Source organism: Odocoileus virginianus, unplaced genomic scaffold, assembly GCF_023699985.2.
Source record: "Odocoileus virginianus isolate 20LAN1187 ecotype Illinois unplaced genomic scaffold, Ovbor_1.2 Unplaced_Scaffold_5, whole genome shotgun sequence".
Taxonomy (NCBI): domain Eukaryota; kingdom Metazoa; phylum Chordata; class Mammalia; order Artiodactyla; family Cervidae; genus Odocoileus; species Odocoileus virginianus.
In genome coordinates, this window is record NW_027224267.1 from 2,804,768 (window position 1) to 2,821,630 (window position 16,863).

At 68.4% G+C, this 16,863-nt stretch overlaps 1 protein-coding gene across 1 annotated transcript; it reads left to right on the forward strand.

The window, feature by feature from the left end:
• Positions 1-12,970, forward strand: FGFRL1 (fibroblast growth factor receptor like 1). Its single transcript, XM_070462407.1, has 7 exons — positions 1-289; positions 893-984; positions 9,305-9,577; positions 10,698-10,778; positions 10,875-11,159; positions 11,235-11,588; positions 11,754-12,970. The coding sequence occupies exons 2-7, from the start codon at positions 909-911 to the stop codon at positions 12,194-12,196; spliced, it is 1,512 nt and encodes a 503-aa protein (XP_070318508.1). The 5' UTR covers positions 1-289; positions 893-908; the 3' UTR covers positions 12,197-12,970.
• The last annotated feature ends 3,893 nt before the right edge of the window (positions 12,971-16,863 follow it).

Here is a 16,863-nt window from a genome sequence, read left to right on the forward strand (position 1 = left end):
AAGGACGCCTCGCGGCGCGGCGCCCCGGGCCCCTCGCCCCGCCGCCCCGGGATCGCGGCCCCGGCCCGCGGCCCGCCCTCGCCGCTCTGCTCGCCCCGCGCCCCGGCCCCGGCCCCCGACCCCCGCCCCGGCCCCAGCCCGAGCCGCCCGCGCGCAGGTAGCGCCGCCCCGTCCCGAGGCCGGGCCCGGGGGCGCGGGGCGGCGGGGTGCGGCGCCCGGGGCGGCGATGACCGCGCAGCGCGCCCCGCGGGCCCGGCCCTGAGCCCCGCCGCCCGCGAGCCCCGCCGAGGTGAGCCACTCCGCGCGCCTCCGATTCCCGGGGCGTACTGGGAGGGCCGATTCCGGAGGGCCGGGGGCCGGGGCCGGGGCCGTGGGCGGGGGCGGGGGCCGAGCGTCCTGGTCCCAGCTCCGCGGCGAGGGGCCGCCGGCACCGGCACGCGCCGCCGCGGCTCCCGCCCGACCCGAGGTCCTGCCCGCGCCCCGCCTCCCCCCCTGCACCCCACGTGGGCCCCCCCCAACGCAAATTTGTCCGCTAATGGCGCAGGCGATTATCTGCGGGGCCGCCGGTGTTGTGTGTCCCGCGGGCAGGGCCCGAGTTACAAGCGCCAGGAATCCAGACGGTGTTTGGAGGGGGGGCGGGGGAGGTCGGTAATTAGTGTAAACCCTTTGTCTGCCTTTGATACCCACGGTTCCCCCGCCGCCGCTTCCTCCGCCCGGAGCGCGCCAGGGAAGGCGGGGCAGCCCGCACCTCGGTCCCCCTCTGTCCAGGGGTGCTGGCGGCTCCGGGGCCCTCGGCCCGGGGGAGGGGGAGCGGGGCGGGGAACGCGGGGAACCCGCCCCCCCACCGGTCCCCCACCCGCCCTTCAGTGACCAGCCCCTGAATACCCCCCAGGTCCGCACTGGCCGAGATGACGCCGAGCCCCGCGCTGGTGCTGCCACTGCTGCTGCTGCTGGGGGCCCTCCCGCCGGCCGCCGCCGCCCGAGGTGAGTGCTGGCGCCCAGCCCGGCGCCCCGGCCTCCGCCAGCGCCGCCCCTTTCCCTCAGGCCCTGAACTCTGCCACAGTGCCCGCCTGGCGCGCGTGCCTGCGCCCCGCCCCTGCTGGCCGCGCGCAGCCCAGCCCCTCACCCACTGGGCCCCCAGCTCACCCACGGGCCAGTGCAGCTCACGCGTGGGCCCCACACCCAAGGGGCTCCTCAGCTATCTGCGGGGCCTCCCCTCTCACCATGAGATCCCCCAGATCACCCACAGGGTGATCTCACTCTGTGGGCTCCCCCAGCTCTGGCACAGGGTCCCACACTAGCTGGCAGGGTGGGCTCTGGCCCCAGTTCCCCTCAGGATACACACATCCACCCACTGCTGCAGCTGAGGGCAGCCACTGGTGGAGGATTCCTGGGCATTGGGCAGTTTGGCCATAGTGGACCCAGTTAGGCCCCTGAAAACCCACAGAAACCCCCTGGTGGCCAGGGTCGGGTGTGGGGACAGTAGGGACCTTCTTGGCATGTGGGACTAATGACCGAGACCGGTGCACTGACCAGACCCAGACCTGCCTGTCTCTAAGAAGGTGCAGGGTTGGGGCCAAGGGACTGAGGACCCAGCACAGGGGGTCACCGCATGGTGGGGAGTAGGGGCCTGTCTTAAGGCAGACACTGAGACCACATACTTAAGGCCACACAGTGCATGTCTCAGTATGGCATGTGCCACAGTGGGGCCTAGATGCGGGCTCACACACCTCCTGGGCAAGAGGGCAGGTTCAGATACCCCTGGAGGGACCCCTGCCCCAGCAAGGGACGTCCTTGGCTGACGGGCGACAGGTGATGCGTGCCCGTGGACTCCCACCACCGTGTTCGGTGCTGGCCTCCTTCAGCGAGGCGGGACCTGCGGCCAGGCCAGCCCTGTGGGTGTGTTGACCACTCAGGATCGTCCTTGCCCTGTCCACCAGTCCTCTGAGGCGTCGCACCCCTCCCCCGCCGCTGCCCCGCAGGCGCACCGAGCCCAAGCTGGCCTTATATGGCCACATTCGGGTATGGGGTGGCGGGCGGCGGCCCAGGTGGGCCTCATGCCACGGTACCCCCCCGCCTGCCCTGCCGGGGACTGGCTGGCTCGCTTGAGGGTGGGGGCTGCCCAGGCGTGGCCGGGATGGCAGTGTCCAGGGTGGTGCGGACACTTGGGTCATGCCCAGTGAGGCTTCCACCCCCGGGGCCGGCAGCTCGACCTCTGATTGCTCTTTCATCTGCTTGGACTCCCCCATCCCCTAACCTGCCTGTCCTCTGGCCACTTGGCCAGGGAGGCTCGGGAGGCCACTGGCCTGACCTGGCCACCGGCTGGAGCCTGAAGTGGAGGGGCGGGTGGCGGTGGGCCGCCGACGGCGGTGGGCAGCAGGGCCTGCCTTGGCACCGAGCAGTGCCCCAGGGGCTGCACCCCGCGCGGTGCCCTTTGGCTGAGGCCTTGGGCTGCACGATGGGGGCCCTGGCGGCCGCAGGGAGGTGGGAGCCGCTCTCCAAGGGCGAGGGCCTCCGCGGTTTCTGGTGGGGGGGCGCTCTTCCTGAATCGTGTTGGCTTCTCCTCCGGGCCTGGACTGGAGGGCAGAGTCGTCTCAGGCCCTTCCCACTTGGCGCGTGAGCAGGCTGAGTGTGGACCTTCAGGCAGGCAAACCAGCGCAGGGAGAGTTTGGTGGTTTCTTGAAGCCGCTTTCCCTGCGGTGTCACAATTTCTGGAGTCAGTACATTTCTAGACTCAATATTTTTAAGGTTCCCCTTTCCCCAAAGTTTCACAATCTTGGTGGGTTAGCCTTAAACTTTTTCTTCTTTCAAATTTGAAAAAAGAATTTGGCTTTCTCCGTTTCCACTTTATTTCTCCCAGTGGGAATTCGAGAGGTTCCGAATGAAGTGCCTTTTACAATTTACTTTGAAAGAAGTCATTTCAGGGTTTTCTGAGAAGTGCCACGTGTGAACTTTTCTGAGGATGGTGCAGTGGACGGTCTCTGAGCAGCTGGCCCTGGAGGCCCCTCTCCCTCCCCTGAACCTGGCCAGCATGCCCAGCCGCCTTCCGCCTGTGGGATGGTGCAGACTTCAGGCCGACTTGCCTGGGGGCTGTGGTGGAAGGCTCTGCCAGGGCGTGTGAGGCCACGGGGAGGCGTACGGCTGTCAGAAAGGCTGGGATGTGTGTGCTGGTGACCTCAGCCTCTGACCAGGCTGCAAGGGGCCTCCTCCTCACCCTGCAGGCCCCTGCAGGCAGCACGGGCCAGTGTGCGGCCCAGGCCGAGGTGGACTCACGGGAGCCCGGCTCAGGCTCTGCAAGGTGGACGTGGGCCAGTGGCCCACTTAGGTCTTGTCTTGGGCCCCACTCCTGGAAGGGAAAATAAACCACTGCCCCCTCTGCGGGGAGGAGGGAGCAAAGAAAGTCGCCCTTGGCTGGGGCTGGAAGCGCTGCCTACCAGGCTCCATCTCCATTGCGCTGGGATCAACGGCCCCCGAGTCCTCCTGGCTCTGTGGCGGCCCTAACGAGGGAGTTGATGGTTTTCTCCAGCAGCAGCCCTGGCCTCTGGACGCCTGGACAGCCCAGGCCCCACGGACGTGCAGGGGAGGCGGGCGGAGGCCGCCCATCTTAGCCTGCTTTGCCCCATTCTGTGCCTCCATGGGTGACCGCAGCCTGGTTGTCCAGGGGACGGCCTCAGTGAGCAGGTCAGCACGCAGAAGGAAGGGGTGCCCACCCCATGGACGCCCTGTCCAGGGCGGCCCCCCACTCTTCCTAGCGGTGGTCGTGGGTGTCCAGTAAGCACAGCCTGCCTTCTCTCAGGGCCTGGGGGAGCAGGGGCCGCGCAGAAGGAAGGGGTGCCCACCCCATGGACGCCCTGTCCAGGGCGGCCCCCCACTCTTCCTAGCGGTGGTCGTGGGTGTCCAGTAAGCACAGCCTGCCTTCTCTCGGGGCCTGGGGGAGCAGGGGCCACCATTCTGGGCTACCTGCAGCGGCTTTTGCACCCAGGGTCCCCTGGAGAGGCTCAGGTGTCACAGGGCCAGGCGGCGTAGGCCTGGGCAGATGAGGTGAGGAAGGCCGCCAGCGATGGGAGTGTCGTGGGCAGAGGTGGGCAGCTCACCACGGCCGGGGTGGGCATGGCGCCTTAGCCTAGCTGGGTAGGGCCCTCAGGTGGGGAAGGGCCTGGGCCAGGCCGACGGGCTGGTTGGTTGAGGGGGGCATCCGGGGGGTGGTCCACCGGGGCTTTGTGAGCTGGGGCCCCCATTCCCACCCTGTGCCCTGCCGAGTGGCTGGGGCAGGGTCTGGAGCTGGCGTGCTGGGGTGGGGGGCGCACGCCCGCACCGAGCATGGACTGGCCCGGGAGGAGGGGGACTGGCCAGGGGGGTTTCTGGAGCTGTCCCCGAGCTGTCCCCGAGTCAGAGGCAGGGCAGGGAGTTGCCCCAGCCTCGGAACTGCTGAACCCCAGGGTTTCCCATCTTGGCAGGAAACACAACTCCTCTTCTTCCTGCCGGGGAGTTTATTTTGTGAGAGATTTTCACAAGCTGTGTGCTGGATAATGGGGCCTGGGGAGCCGGCAGGGAGGAGGCTCCTGTGACACTGCCCCCGGGCGCCCTTGATCAAGGGCCGTCCCCCACCCCCTCCAGCCTGCCCGGCAGCCCGTCTGGGTCCTGGTGGGAAGGTGGGGCTGGTCCCGGAGCTCACCCTGAGGGTCCGGTGGCCCACCGCATGGCCTCTGGGGGCCTGGGGGCGCCCAGTCTGGGTCGCTCTGGCCTCAGGGCCTTGGGCCCGTCCTGGAGAAGCCGCTTGGGCCTCAGTGGAGCGGACGTGGGACCCAGCCGGCTACTGGGGGTTGGTCGTCTGCAGCTGTTGCCTAGAGACCCCACATTCGCCCTGAACGCCTGGGGGCTCCAGGCTCAGGAAGGGTCCTCTCACCTCCTAGGCGACTACCCCTTGGGTGGCTTGCGCCCCGAAGCGCATTACCCTGTCCTCTGTGTCCAGCACGGCAAGCGTGGGAGGCCCCGGGGGACAAGGGCCTTCTCTGCCCTCTGACAGCTGGGAGCGCGTCTGTGAGGTGGCGGCGGGGCGCAAGCGCGGGCAGGTTTGCAGGGTGTCGGCACTGAGTCTGGGGGCCCACCAAGGCCTCGACAGTGCAGGAGGGCTGCCCAGTGTTCAGCTGTGCCCCTGGGTGGGTCCGGGTGCTTTCCAGTCACCGTCCCCCACTGGCAGTTCCCATGGGAGCCCCCAGGGATGTGGCCCCATCAGGGTGATGCTCTGGGGCCCCCGCCAGGGTCCTGGGGGTGGTGAGGGTGAGGCAGAGGAGCCCTGAGGCTGGGCTTCCACTGGAGGTAAGGTGCCCACTCCCCTGCTGGGTGGCTGGGCAGCAGGTGGTGGGGACACTCCCGCCGCCTTGCTCGGTGGGTCAGGCCGCCCCTTCGCCACGCCCAGAGTGGCCTGGTTTCTCGGGCAACCACCTGTCCTGCGGGTCCTACCAGTTCCACCGCAGATCCCGTGGGTCCGGCCCCCAGGGGCCGCCCCGGGCCAGCTGGTGACCAGGAGCCTGTGTGCACGTGTGGGTGTGCAGCAGTGCTGGGCGGGGGTCTGCCCGCCTCCTGGCAGCCACATGGAGGTCCTCCCCTGTGCCCACCCCCCATCCCGGGTGCTCCTGCCCTTCCGCCAGGGGCCTCGCCTCCCTGGGGAGGGTGCTGGGCCCAGAGCCTGGCGCTCACTGTGGGGAACCCCTCGGGTGTCCCACCCCCGAGACGGCCTACTGTGCTGGTGGCCAGGTGGGCCCGCCTCCAGAGCCCAGGCCCCTCCTCCCGGCTGCCCCCACCTGTAGCCAGGCCCGTCGTGGTCGGCTTGATCCGCGCCGTCCCCCACCTTGCTCCGGCCAGAGCGTTCCTCAGGCTGGAAACTTGTGGGGCTTTGCAGGGCTTGCTGGGGACGGAGCTGCCCTGACGTGCAGGCTGGGGGCTCAGGCTCCGTCACCTCACCTGCTCTGAGGCCTCTGGCACCTGGAGCCCGGGGGAAGGCTGCTGTCTGGCTCACCCCCCTTGAAGGGAGCTTGGGGTCGCAGGCCAGGGCCCACCGAGCACCCTGGGCAGCAAGGAGGGGTGAAGGCCGACGTTGGGGTGTCCCTGCTCCCCATGGCCAGGCCCCTGGCAGACTGTGAACAGAGCAGGGAGTGTGGGTCCAGAAGGAATGGCCAGGGCAGCTCACCCTGCCCCGGGGCAGGGAGGGGAGCGCGGGGGTCAGGGAGGTGCCCAGGGGGCAGAGGCCATGAGGCGTGGGGCACTGTGCTTTGGGGCGGCCCCCAGGGCCTGTGATGATGACTTGGGGTGCGTGGGGGAGCCTGGGGGGCTCCAGCTGGGGGTCCCTTCTCCATCCGCCTGCCTCTGCCCTCCCTGGGGCAGGAGGGGTGTCAGCTGGGGTTGCAGCAGGGTCTTGTTATAGCAAACCTAGGGAAACGGAGCCCCCAGCCAGGCAGGGGGCCCGCAAGCCTGGGGGTCTCTGGTGCTCAGAGGAGGGGCGTCTGCACCCCCTGTGGGGGCGTGCGTCTGGGGGACAGCACACGGGGGTGGCACTGTGTCCGCGTGTGGCCCCAGCTCTGGGCATCCTGGTGGCTCCGGGTGGAGAGTCCACCTGCAGTGCCGGAGCCCCAGCCTCACGCCTGGGTTGGGATATCCCCTGGGGGAGGGCATGGCAGCCAGTCCAGTGTCCTCCCCTGGAGAAGCCCATGGACAGGGGATCCTGACGGCCTACAGTCCACTAGGTCGCAGAGTCCGACTGACTTAGCAACTGAAACAACACCCGAGCAGCTGCAGAGCGTGGGGAGGAGGAGGAAGGGGAGGAGGGGCGACGCCCCCTCTGCCCACGACTGCGATGCTCTGCCCGTGTCCTGGATGAGACCCTGCCCAGCCTGCAGCCTCCACGCACCCTTCGCACCCTGCCTGTGCCCCAAACCGCCCAGCACCGTGGCTCTGGGGAGGTGCTAGGTTGGGGCTTCCTGGAGGCGGCGCTCTAGGGAGGGGCCGTGGCCGGGAGGAGGGGCTGCCCCCATGGGCTGCACCCACCCCCACCCCCCGGCCACGAGGCCCTGCAGGGGCCCCAGGTCCCCATGCAGGCCTCAGTTTCCCACGGCAGAGTGTCGGGATGCCCTGTCCAGGTGGAACAACAGGGCTTGTGTTTCCCAGGCTAAATATAGAGCTGCCCCAGCCGTGCTGGCGGCCAAAACCCCCGGGAGTGTGGGGGGCCGGGCCTCTCGCCTGTGAGCCTGCGAGGGTCTCTGGAGAAGCTGCGGGGCTGGGCTGGCGTCCGGTCCGCGAAGTGCAGGTGGGGGCGGGGCGGCTGCCGAGGGAGGGGCTGTTTGCTTTGCGCCCCGGCCTCCTCCCCTCAGGCCGGCTCGGCTCACGGCTCACCGGGCCACATTTCCGGCCCATCTGGCCGTCACTGGGCCCCGTCGCTCCTCTTCGCAGTGACCCCAGGCAGCGTCCCACCACCCACACTTGCCCCACCCTCCCTTCTGAAGGCCTCCTTTCGGGGGACGGGGCGGGGCCGCGTGGTGGGGCCGGCCCCTTCTCTGCCCCTGAGGCCAGCCGCTCAGGGTCTGGGGGTGTTGGCGAGGGCCCACTGGCGCCCGCAGGTTGTGGTCGGGATGGCAGAGCCCCAGCAGGGAGGCTCCGCGTACCCGTGTGTCTGTGTGCACACGTGTGGGTCTGCGCCTGTGACCCTGTGTCCAGGTGTCAGCCTGGGGCCAGGGGCAGGCTGAGGGACCTCTTTGTCCTGCAGCCTCGGAGGCCCCTGGGGATGGTGGGATTTCAGGAGGTGACAGGTGGTGGACAGGGTCCTCCTGGGAATGAGGGCTGGACCCTGGGCAGCCTGGTGGGTCCTCCTGGGGTCCTCCTGTCTGGGGGCCCTGACGCGACCCCCCCCCCAACTGCCACTGTGAGCTGAGTAGGTGCCTGGGGGCGGGCCCTGCAGACTGCTGGTCACTGGGGAGAGGTGGTCAGGGGAAGCAGGAGGGCTGGCTGGCTGGGGCAACTACCTGGCAGGGGTGTGGCCCCCCGAATAGGGGTGGGACGTGGGGGCCGAGGGGAGGTGACCGGATCTCTGTCGCTCAAACCCCGGTCCCCTGGAAGCAGAGCCTCGGGACCCCCTCCCCACTTGGGGCCCCAGAGAAGCTGAGCCCGTGGCTGTCAGCTTGCCCATCCCTGGGGGCACGGCCTCCACCCTCCCTTAGCACCCCAGACAGGGGCGACGGGGGTCCGCGCCCTGCGGGGCCCTGGGAGCCACAGCGTCTGCAGGACCCACAGGAGCGCTCTGGTTGCAAAGCAGCAGTGGAACCAGCTGGCAGTTGCATATTGAAGAAACACCAGCTGGTTATTGAAAACACATGCCGCCCTTGGGCTCTGAGCGATAGCGTCTCAGAGCAGCCGCGTCAGGCTGGCACCTCCGTGCGGCCAGGACACCCGGACGTGGCCCTCCTGGCCTGAGTGGCGGCCTCGAGGGGTGGAGGCACCTTCCAGTGGCTGGTGGCTGGAGTCCCGGGAGCCAAGCCCGGCCAAGCCCCTTGGAAGGGCAGCTGAGTGCCTCTGGCTGCCTCTCCTGGTCTGGAGGGACAGTGGGTGGCTGCCCACGAGAGAGGCCCGAAGCCCCCGTAGTCTTCCCCTGGTGCTGGAGCTGCACATGGGCCCAAGCTCCAGGCCACGGGCACAGCAGGGGCTGAGGGTCCCCTGGCGGTAGCTCTGTAGCCTTGTGGTGTCGTGGTGTCCTTCCCTGTGGTCAGCCCCTGTTGTGGTCTAGACCCGATCACTCCCATTGTGCCCACACTTGACCCCAGAGGAAATGAAGCTGGACCCAGGCCGGGGGGGTCAGGGACGTTCAAGGGCACCATGACCTCAGCCCAGGGCTCCGGCTTCTCCCACGGGAGAGACTGGTCACCCAGAGCTGGGTTGTCCAGCCGCTTGCCCTCTGCCCCAAATGCCTTGGTGACCTGGTGTGGCCTGGCTGGCAGTGGGGAGGCTCTTGCCCGGGCACACACGAGCACAGACGCGGACGCTCGCATGTGCGCCCCCCGTCTGTGAGGGGCTGTCCTTGCTGGTCTGTGTACGTGCGTCCTGGGCGAGCCGGTCCTCCTGACTGCATTCCAGCTCCTGTGTGAGAGCGCACAAGGGCCCCTGTGGTCTGAGAGGGGGCAGGCGTCTCTGCCTGGGGTCCTGGGTGGGCTACTGGCAGGGACAGGCCTCCCCCCAGCTCCCAGTGCCCACACCGCCTTTGCTCTGACCGACCCGCTGCCAGTCCCCTCCTCCCTGATGGAACCCTCTGACCCCCCAGGGCCCCCGAGGATGGCGGACAAGGTGGTCCCGAGGCAGGTGGCCCGGCTGGGCCGCACGGTCCGGCTGCAGTGCCCCGTGGAGGGGGACCCGCCGCCACTGACCATGTGGACCAAGGACGGCCGGACGATCCACGGCGGCTGGAGCCGCTTCCGCGTGCTGCCCCAAGGGCTGAAGGTGAAGGAGGTGGAACCGGAGGACGCTGGTGCCTACGTGTGCAAGGCCACCAACGGCTTTGGGAGCCTCAGTGTCAACTACACGCTCATAGTGATGGGTCAGTGTCGGGGCGGGGCCTTGCGGCGTGCCGTTCGACTCCGGCCAGGAGGCAGCGCTTCCCCGAGTGCCCACCGCCACCCCCCATCCTGCCTGAACTTGACCGCTGCCCCCCAGGACCAGGCCTGTCCTGCTCAGTGCCTCTGAGTCCTGGACACCCCCCAGCCCGGGCCTGCCTCCTCAGCTTGCACCTCGGGGTGGGGGTGGGGGTCTTTCCTCCCAGCCCCTTCTCCCACAAAGGTCTGCCGGCCTGAGGGGCCAGGGCTGGCTGGGAGATGGCAGGAGTGGGTGGGGGGCCCCAGCTCGCACCAAAGCGCAGTCTGGTGGGCCAGGCCGGCCAGTAGCCTTGGCGTCGGCCATGACTTGAGGCTCAGGTTTCCAAGTTCAGAGGGGCCGCTGGGAAGCGAGGGCCTTGTGTTCTCTGCCTCCGGGGCCCGGGCTAGGGGACTGGGCGGTGCCCCAGCAACACGCCCTTCACTCGCTGGTACCAGGCGCTGGCCCGGCCCTCCCCCCGGGTGCCGGGGCAGCACAAAGCAGGAGCCCGACCCCCACACCCCGCCACTCAGTTCTGGGGTGGGGTCCAGGAGCCGGGCCTTGGTCCTGGGCCCTGGAGGCGGCGGCTGTCCGGGGAGGGGGCATTCCTCAGCATTCCCCGACCACCACCCCCCCCAGGCCCCACAGGCCTCCTCTGGACTGTGGAATGGGAATACTGTGGGTGTCCCCCCACCACGTCCTTTCAAAGGGGAGGATGACCAGGCGGTATGTGAGCCATGTCAGCTTACCGAGCCCTCGGCCCCTTGATGTGGGCTAGGGTTACTGCAGCTGCTGGCAGGCCCCAGCCCCCACCGCCCCCAGGCCCTGCAGACCCCCGGGAGCCAGGGTGGGAGAGCCAGACCTCCGTCCCACCCACGCCTGGCGGGGTCACCTGCACCCAGGGAGTGGGCCGGGAGGCGGCTCCCGCCCAGCTGTCCCTGGGATTCTGAGCTGTGGGTGTGCATCCACAGCCTCCTGCTGGTGTGCTGGAGCCTCCCAGCTGGGCCTGGGGCTGGGGTCCATGCTGGGATCTCACAGGGGCTACTGAGGCCCCTCTCATGTGCCCCGCTCCTCCCCCCACCCCCCAGATGACACCAGTCCAGGAAGGGAGAGCCCAGGGCACGACAGCTCCTCTGGGGGCCAGGAAGACCCAGCCAGCAAGCAGTGGGGTGAGCAGAGGGGCGTCAGGTGGGCTGGGGGCTGGGCTTCACCGCTCCCACCGCCCTGCCGGGCCCTCTGACCTCCACGCCTCCCTCCCTCTGCAGCGCGGCCCCGCTTCACGCAGCCCTCCAAGATGAGGCGCCGCGTTATCGCGCGGCCCGTGGGCAGCTCCGTGCGGCTCAAGTGCGTGGCCAGTGGGCACCCGCGGCCCGACATCATGTGGATGAAGGATGACCAGGCCTTGACCCGCCCGGAGGCTGGCGAGCACAGGAAAAAGAAGTGGACGCTGAGCCTGAAGAACCTGCGCCCGGAGGACAGCGGCAAGTACACGTGCCGCGTGTCGAACCGCGCAGGCGCCATCAACGCCACCTACAAGGTGGATGTGATCCGTGAGTTGCGGGCGGGGCGGGGGCTGGGGGCGGGCTGCAGCCCCGGGACCACGCCCAACGCCTGTCCCTGTGCAGAGCGGACGCGCTCCAAGCCTGTGCTCACGGGCACGCACCCGGTGAACACGACGGTGGACTTCGGGGGCACGACATCCTTCCAGTGCAAAGTGCGCAGCGACGTGAAGCCGGTGATCCAGTGGCTGAAGCGCGTGGAGTATGGCGCCGAGGGCCGCTACAACTCCACCATCGACGTGGGTGGCCAGAAGTTCGTGGTTCTGCCCACCGGCGACGTGTGGTCGCGGCCCGACGGCTCCTACCTCAACAAGCTGCTCATCACGCGCGCGCGCCAGGATGACGCGGGCATGTACATCTGCCTGGGTGCCAACACCATGGGCTACAGCTTCCGCAGCGCCTTCCTGACGGTGCTGCCTGGTGCGTGGGCCTCACCCCGCCCCTGCCCCGCCCCTCGGGTCCCACCCCGTCCCTGCCCCCGCCCCCAGGGGGGTGTCCCACCAGGCCCCGCCCATGTGCACCAGCTGGGCTGTGGGGGTCCCGCGCCCTGACGGTCCACTCCCTGCCCCTCGGTGTCTCCCGCAGACCCAAAGCCCCCAGGGCCACCTGTGGCCCCCTCGTCCTCCACCACCAGTCTGCCGTGGCCGGTGGTCATCGGCATCCCAGCCGGCGCGGTCTTCATCGTGGGCACCGTGGTCCTGTGGCTCTGCCAGGCCAAGAAGAAGCCATGCGCGCCGGCCCCGCCCCCCCCGGCGCCTGCACATCGCCCACCTGCCGGAGCCCGCGACCGCGGCGGGGATAAGGACCTGCCTGCCCCCGCCACCCTGGGCTCTGGCCCTGGAGTGGGGCTATGTGAGGAGCTTGGGCCCCCAGCCGCCCCCCAGCATCTGCTGGGCTCCGGCTCAGCCACCGGCCCCAAGCTTTACCCCAAACTCTACACAGACACGCACACACACACACACTCACACACACACTCACACGTGGAGGGCAAAGTCCACCAACATCAACACATCCACTACCAGTGCTAGGAGGCCTCCGGATGGGCTTGTGGAGGCCACGGCCAGTGGCCGGCTGGGGCAGAGTGCCACAGGGGAGGACAGACCGTGGGTCCATCTCCCCATGCCCCGTGAGATACACACACACACACACACACACACACACACACACACTCAGACTGAAGCCTTTGGGAAGGTCTGTATTGTAACCGCAGTGCGCATGTGGCGACTGGCTAGCTCATGAAGGAATCCCTTGGCCCCGTGAGAAGGATTTCACGGGGGCCATGGTCACCCCCCCACCCTGGCCTGGCAGGAGATCTGAGAGGCACCCTGGCTTTGCAAACCAAAAACTCCGACCCCTTCCCTACGCCTGCCTGCCTGTGTCCCTGCCCAGGCTATTTTTGCCGCCACCTGTCCTGGTGTGCAGGAGTCCACCAGTACCCTGGAGGGGGGTCGGGCGGAGCAGCCCTGGGCCCTGTCCTGAGAGGCTGGAGCCAGCTGGGGGTGACTTTCGTCCCACCCAGCCTCCCACTGCCAGAGAGGAGGGCCCTTAATATTTATATTTAAGAAATTAAGATAATAATATTAATGATGAAAGGAGGGCTGGGCCACAGAGACTTGGCCTCTCCTGGGACCCAGGACCCACCTGGCCTTGTGGCCATGCTGGATGTCCACGCAGGGCCTGGGCACCCATCACCCCATTACCCGTGGCCCCAGACCTCTGTAATTTTATATAGAGTTTGAGCTGAAGCTTCGTATATTTAATTTATTTTGTTAAACAAGAAAACGTGCATCCTTTTCCTCGAAGTTGGTGTTCCTTCCTGTGTGCGCGTGCGTGCACCTGTAGGCCAGGAGCCCCATGGCCAGGCCACAGGCTCGGGGCCCCCGGGACCCACCGTTGGTGTCCTGGACGCTCACCTGTATGCATGTCTCTGGCCAGCCTGAATCTGGCTTGGTAGGGGTCTGCTTTCTGTACTGGTGTGGCACCCCCCACCCCCAGTCCTCGCCGCAGGGCCTGTGCTCCTCCTGTCCCACGTTCTGGGGCTCGCTGCGTGCCCTCGGTGGGCAGGTGGGCTGGGGACTCCGCCGCAGGGCCCCATCCACCCTGGGTGGGGCAGCAAAGCCTCTGCTGGGCGGCTTGGGCCGCCCCGGCCTGCAGGTTCTGGAGCCTTATAAGAAGCACTAACAGGTCGTGCGATTTTAGTGAGGCCCCCGGCGGGACCACATCGGTAGGTGAGCAGGAGGGGTGGGGCCCAGAACCCAGCCCCTGGTTCTCAGCACTTCAGGCCACGAGCTCGGGCCCTGCCTGACCTGCGGCTGGGCGTCCCCCACCTGACCTGGAGGCCGGGCCTCCTCGCAGCCTCCATGCTCCCCTGCTGCTCACTTCCCCTCCCCAGCTCCAGGCTGGACCCCCACCTCTGCTGTCGTCTCCCAGGGCTCAGTCCCCTCTCCCCTCCTCTGCTGGGACCCCAGGCGGGGCAGGACGGGACCCCCTGTCCTCTTCAGTGCTGCGCCCCCGGCCTCTGGTCTCCCGGGGTGGACCCTACTCCTGTTTCCAAGGAGGCCCCTCACCAGGCTCAGGCCGGATGACAGGGGCCACCCACAGCCCCAAGGGAGACCCAGGGCCTGGCTGGCGGCGGGAAGCCGGGCGGCAGTGGTTAGGGCAGCAGTGGGGGCTGCTGGTGGCCCACAGCTGGGGACCAAACAGATGTTCCCCAGACAGGACTGGCTGCAGCCAACGCCTGGTTGGGTTTCAGTTCGAGGGGGAAGGGTGGAGAGAGAGGAGGCCCTGGGCAGTGGGGAGACCTCAGGCAGTGGGCCATCTCTGGGTCATAGGAGTTGAGCTGCCCCCTCCCCAGCATGTGGGCAAAGGGGCAGGTTCCTGGAGGGTGCAGTCCCTTGGAACTGCAGAGGAGACTCTAGGACCCCAGCTCTGTGCCCTTGGCCTGAGGCTGGTGCTGTCCACCCGTTTCCTGGGGACCAGCCTCACCATCTGCCCCAGGGAAGGTGGGGAACTAATGACCTGCCCACCCCTAGGGCCTGTCTCAGCCTGAGAGGTCTGGTTCTCTGGAGACCAGTGGCTCTGTGTCCATCCCCCAGCGTCCTTCCTGAAGAGAGGGCTGCTGGTGGGCTGGTCACTCTGTGGGCCTGCTGGGGTGCCGGGAAGGGTGCGGGGCTGGTGGGGGGGTCTGGATGACAAGACAGGTCCGTCTGCATGGGGCTGGGCGGCCATCAAGAAGTCCAACCCCGGATTACAGGCCGGCCACACCTTGGCGCCCAGAGCCCTCAGCCAGGCCATCTCCCACATTTCAGCTTCCAGCTGTGGGGCAGGGGTGGAGGCGGGAGGGCACCATGTGGCCCCGGACGCCCAGTGTCCTTCTCTGGGGCGCCCCGTGCCGTTTGCGGGACCAAGGCTCCCAGGGCCGCCCTTACTGGGTGACATCTGCCTACCGGGGGCCACTGGCCGGTCCGCTCCCTGCCCCACCGGCCCCACCCCCATCCCCGGCGCCTTGCCCACTCGGGGGCTCCCAGGTCGTGCGGGGCGGGGCGGGGCTCACACGAGGGCGAGTGGGCGGAGCCGGGCTGCGGGGGTGGAGCTGGTGGAGTGCGAGTGGGCGGGGCCGGGCGGCGCGAGGGGAGGGTCTTGGGGCGGGTGAGGCGGGCCCGAGGGTCTCCGAGTCAGGCCTGTGCTCCCGGGGTCGGGTTGGGGCTCCTGGGGTCGCACCAGGTGAGGCTCCACGGCCTGGCTTCGCCTCCTGGGCGCTCGGGGGCCGTACCTCGGCCCCTCCTCCCGGCCCTCCACAGTTGCCCCTTCATAAATACCAAGGCCAGGACCTAATGTGCCCTTGGTCACAGGCAGAAAGACCAGCGAGCAGCCACCCGTGATGCCACTGGGGTCCCAAACAGGAGCACAAAATCTTCCCTACCCCCAGCTTCGTGAGTTCCCCGCGGGGTGGGAGTTGGGCCTGGGCCTTGTCCTGGGGGGTCCCATTCTCGAGAAACAGGAGGGGGACCCAGCTGTGTTCTCCGTAATTCCCAGGCCAGACTGGGTCACTGGGACCAAAACTCCTGATGTCCATGGTGGGTTCTGGGTGTTGAGTAGGTGGGGGTCCCAGGAGGGTGGAGCCCCAGAGCCAGGCCAGTACCTTCCCTGTGGCCTGGGCTGTGACAAGCTGTTCTCTTCAAACCTGCCAACTCGAAAGGGCGGCCCAAGCTCTGACACCCGGGGGTGTGACTGGCCCCTCCCTACCTCCGCCCTGCCGCCCAGCCCTCCTGGCTTCAAAGGGGCAGCCGAGAGGCTTCTGCAGCTGTCCCAGAGTGGGGGCCCTGAGGCCGATGTCCAGGGACCGGGAGATGTGGCAGGAGGGTGGAGATGGGGGAACATGGGGCCACACCTGTGGGGCTTGGGTCGGGAGGGCCTGGCAGGAGATCAGAGCCTCGTCCGGGGGCCCGGCCAGGGGGCCTGGGACAGGAATGCAGAATCTAAGACTCAGGAAAGGGGACAGGAACATGGGACATGGGACGAGGACCCCTGGCACAGCACAGGCTCACCCAGGGCTCCGGATGTGGGGTCAAAGACTGCAGATGCCAGCCAGGCTGCAGCCTGCTGGGCAACACCGCATAGGGCTTGCAGGGGCCTGGGCCTGCTCAGGGGCCAGGGTGGGGTGGAGGCGCTGTGGCATCAAGGGGCTGAAAGGTGAGCACCCAGACCCAGGGCACAGCCCAGACCCAGGGCACAGGCTGGGTTGCCCTGGGACCTGACAGCCTGTGGGCTGGAGCTGCAGCCAGGTGGGGTATGGAGACACGGGGCTCACGCAGGGTCAAGCCACCCGGGGCTGGGCTGGGCTGGGCAGCCGCCCTCACCGCATGCCTGAGGCACCAGCCCCCATGTGTCCCTCTTGCGGGTGGTGGGCGGGGCCAAGCCTGCTCATCACGTGCAGGCTCGCCCTGCGCCTGCTGCTGACCTCACCCAGGGTGGGATGGGAGCCCATCCTACTCAACCACCCGGGGCTGGCTGGGCTTAAGGCCCTCAGGAGATGGGCTGGGCATCAGGGAAGCTGGGGGCCAGGGGCTCTCCTGGGAGCCCTTTGAAGGTCCATGCTATCCTCCCAATTCAACCCCCATCATGTCAGCCCCACCTAGGGTGCCCTCCCCACGCCTACCTTGACAAGCCGTCTTCAGTCCTTCTTTGGCTCAAGAGGCCTCCACAGGCCGGTGATCCCCCTGGCCCAGCCGCCCTGACTCCTGGACTGCCACCGTCTGTGGAAGGGAGGGTGGGCTTCCCAGCAGGCCACAGGTGATAGTGAGCCCAGGCAGGCAGGTGGGCGCTGGCAGGGGTCCCCAGGCCGCGGGATGCAGTGCACGGGAAGGAGGCCCTGCCTCCTATGGGGCTTCTCCCACGGAGACCCCCGGGGAGGGCCCCCAGAGCAGCCCTGGGTCGGCAGCTTCCAGCACCTCGTTCTGGCTGTGCTGCTTGGGGTCACCTGGAGCTGTGCCTGGAGGGCTCGGAACCCGCCGTCCCGTGTGCCTCTGCTGGGCAGCAGCTGGCACCCTGGTCAGCTGCCCGTGCCCCTGGCATTGCTGACGTGAGGGATGGAAGCCTTGACACAGGGCTCCCACCAGCCCTGGGTGGCTGCACCCATCCACCACGTGGCTACTGCCGACTGGGCCTGGCGTCTCACGCCCCTGCCCCGGCGCCT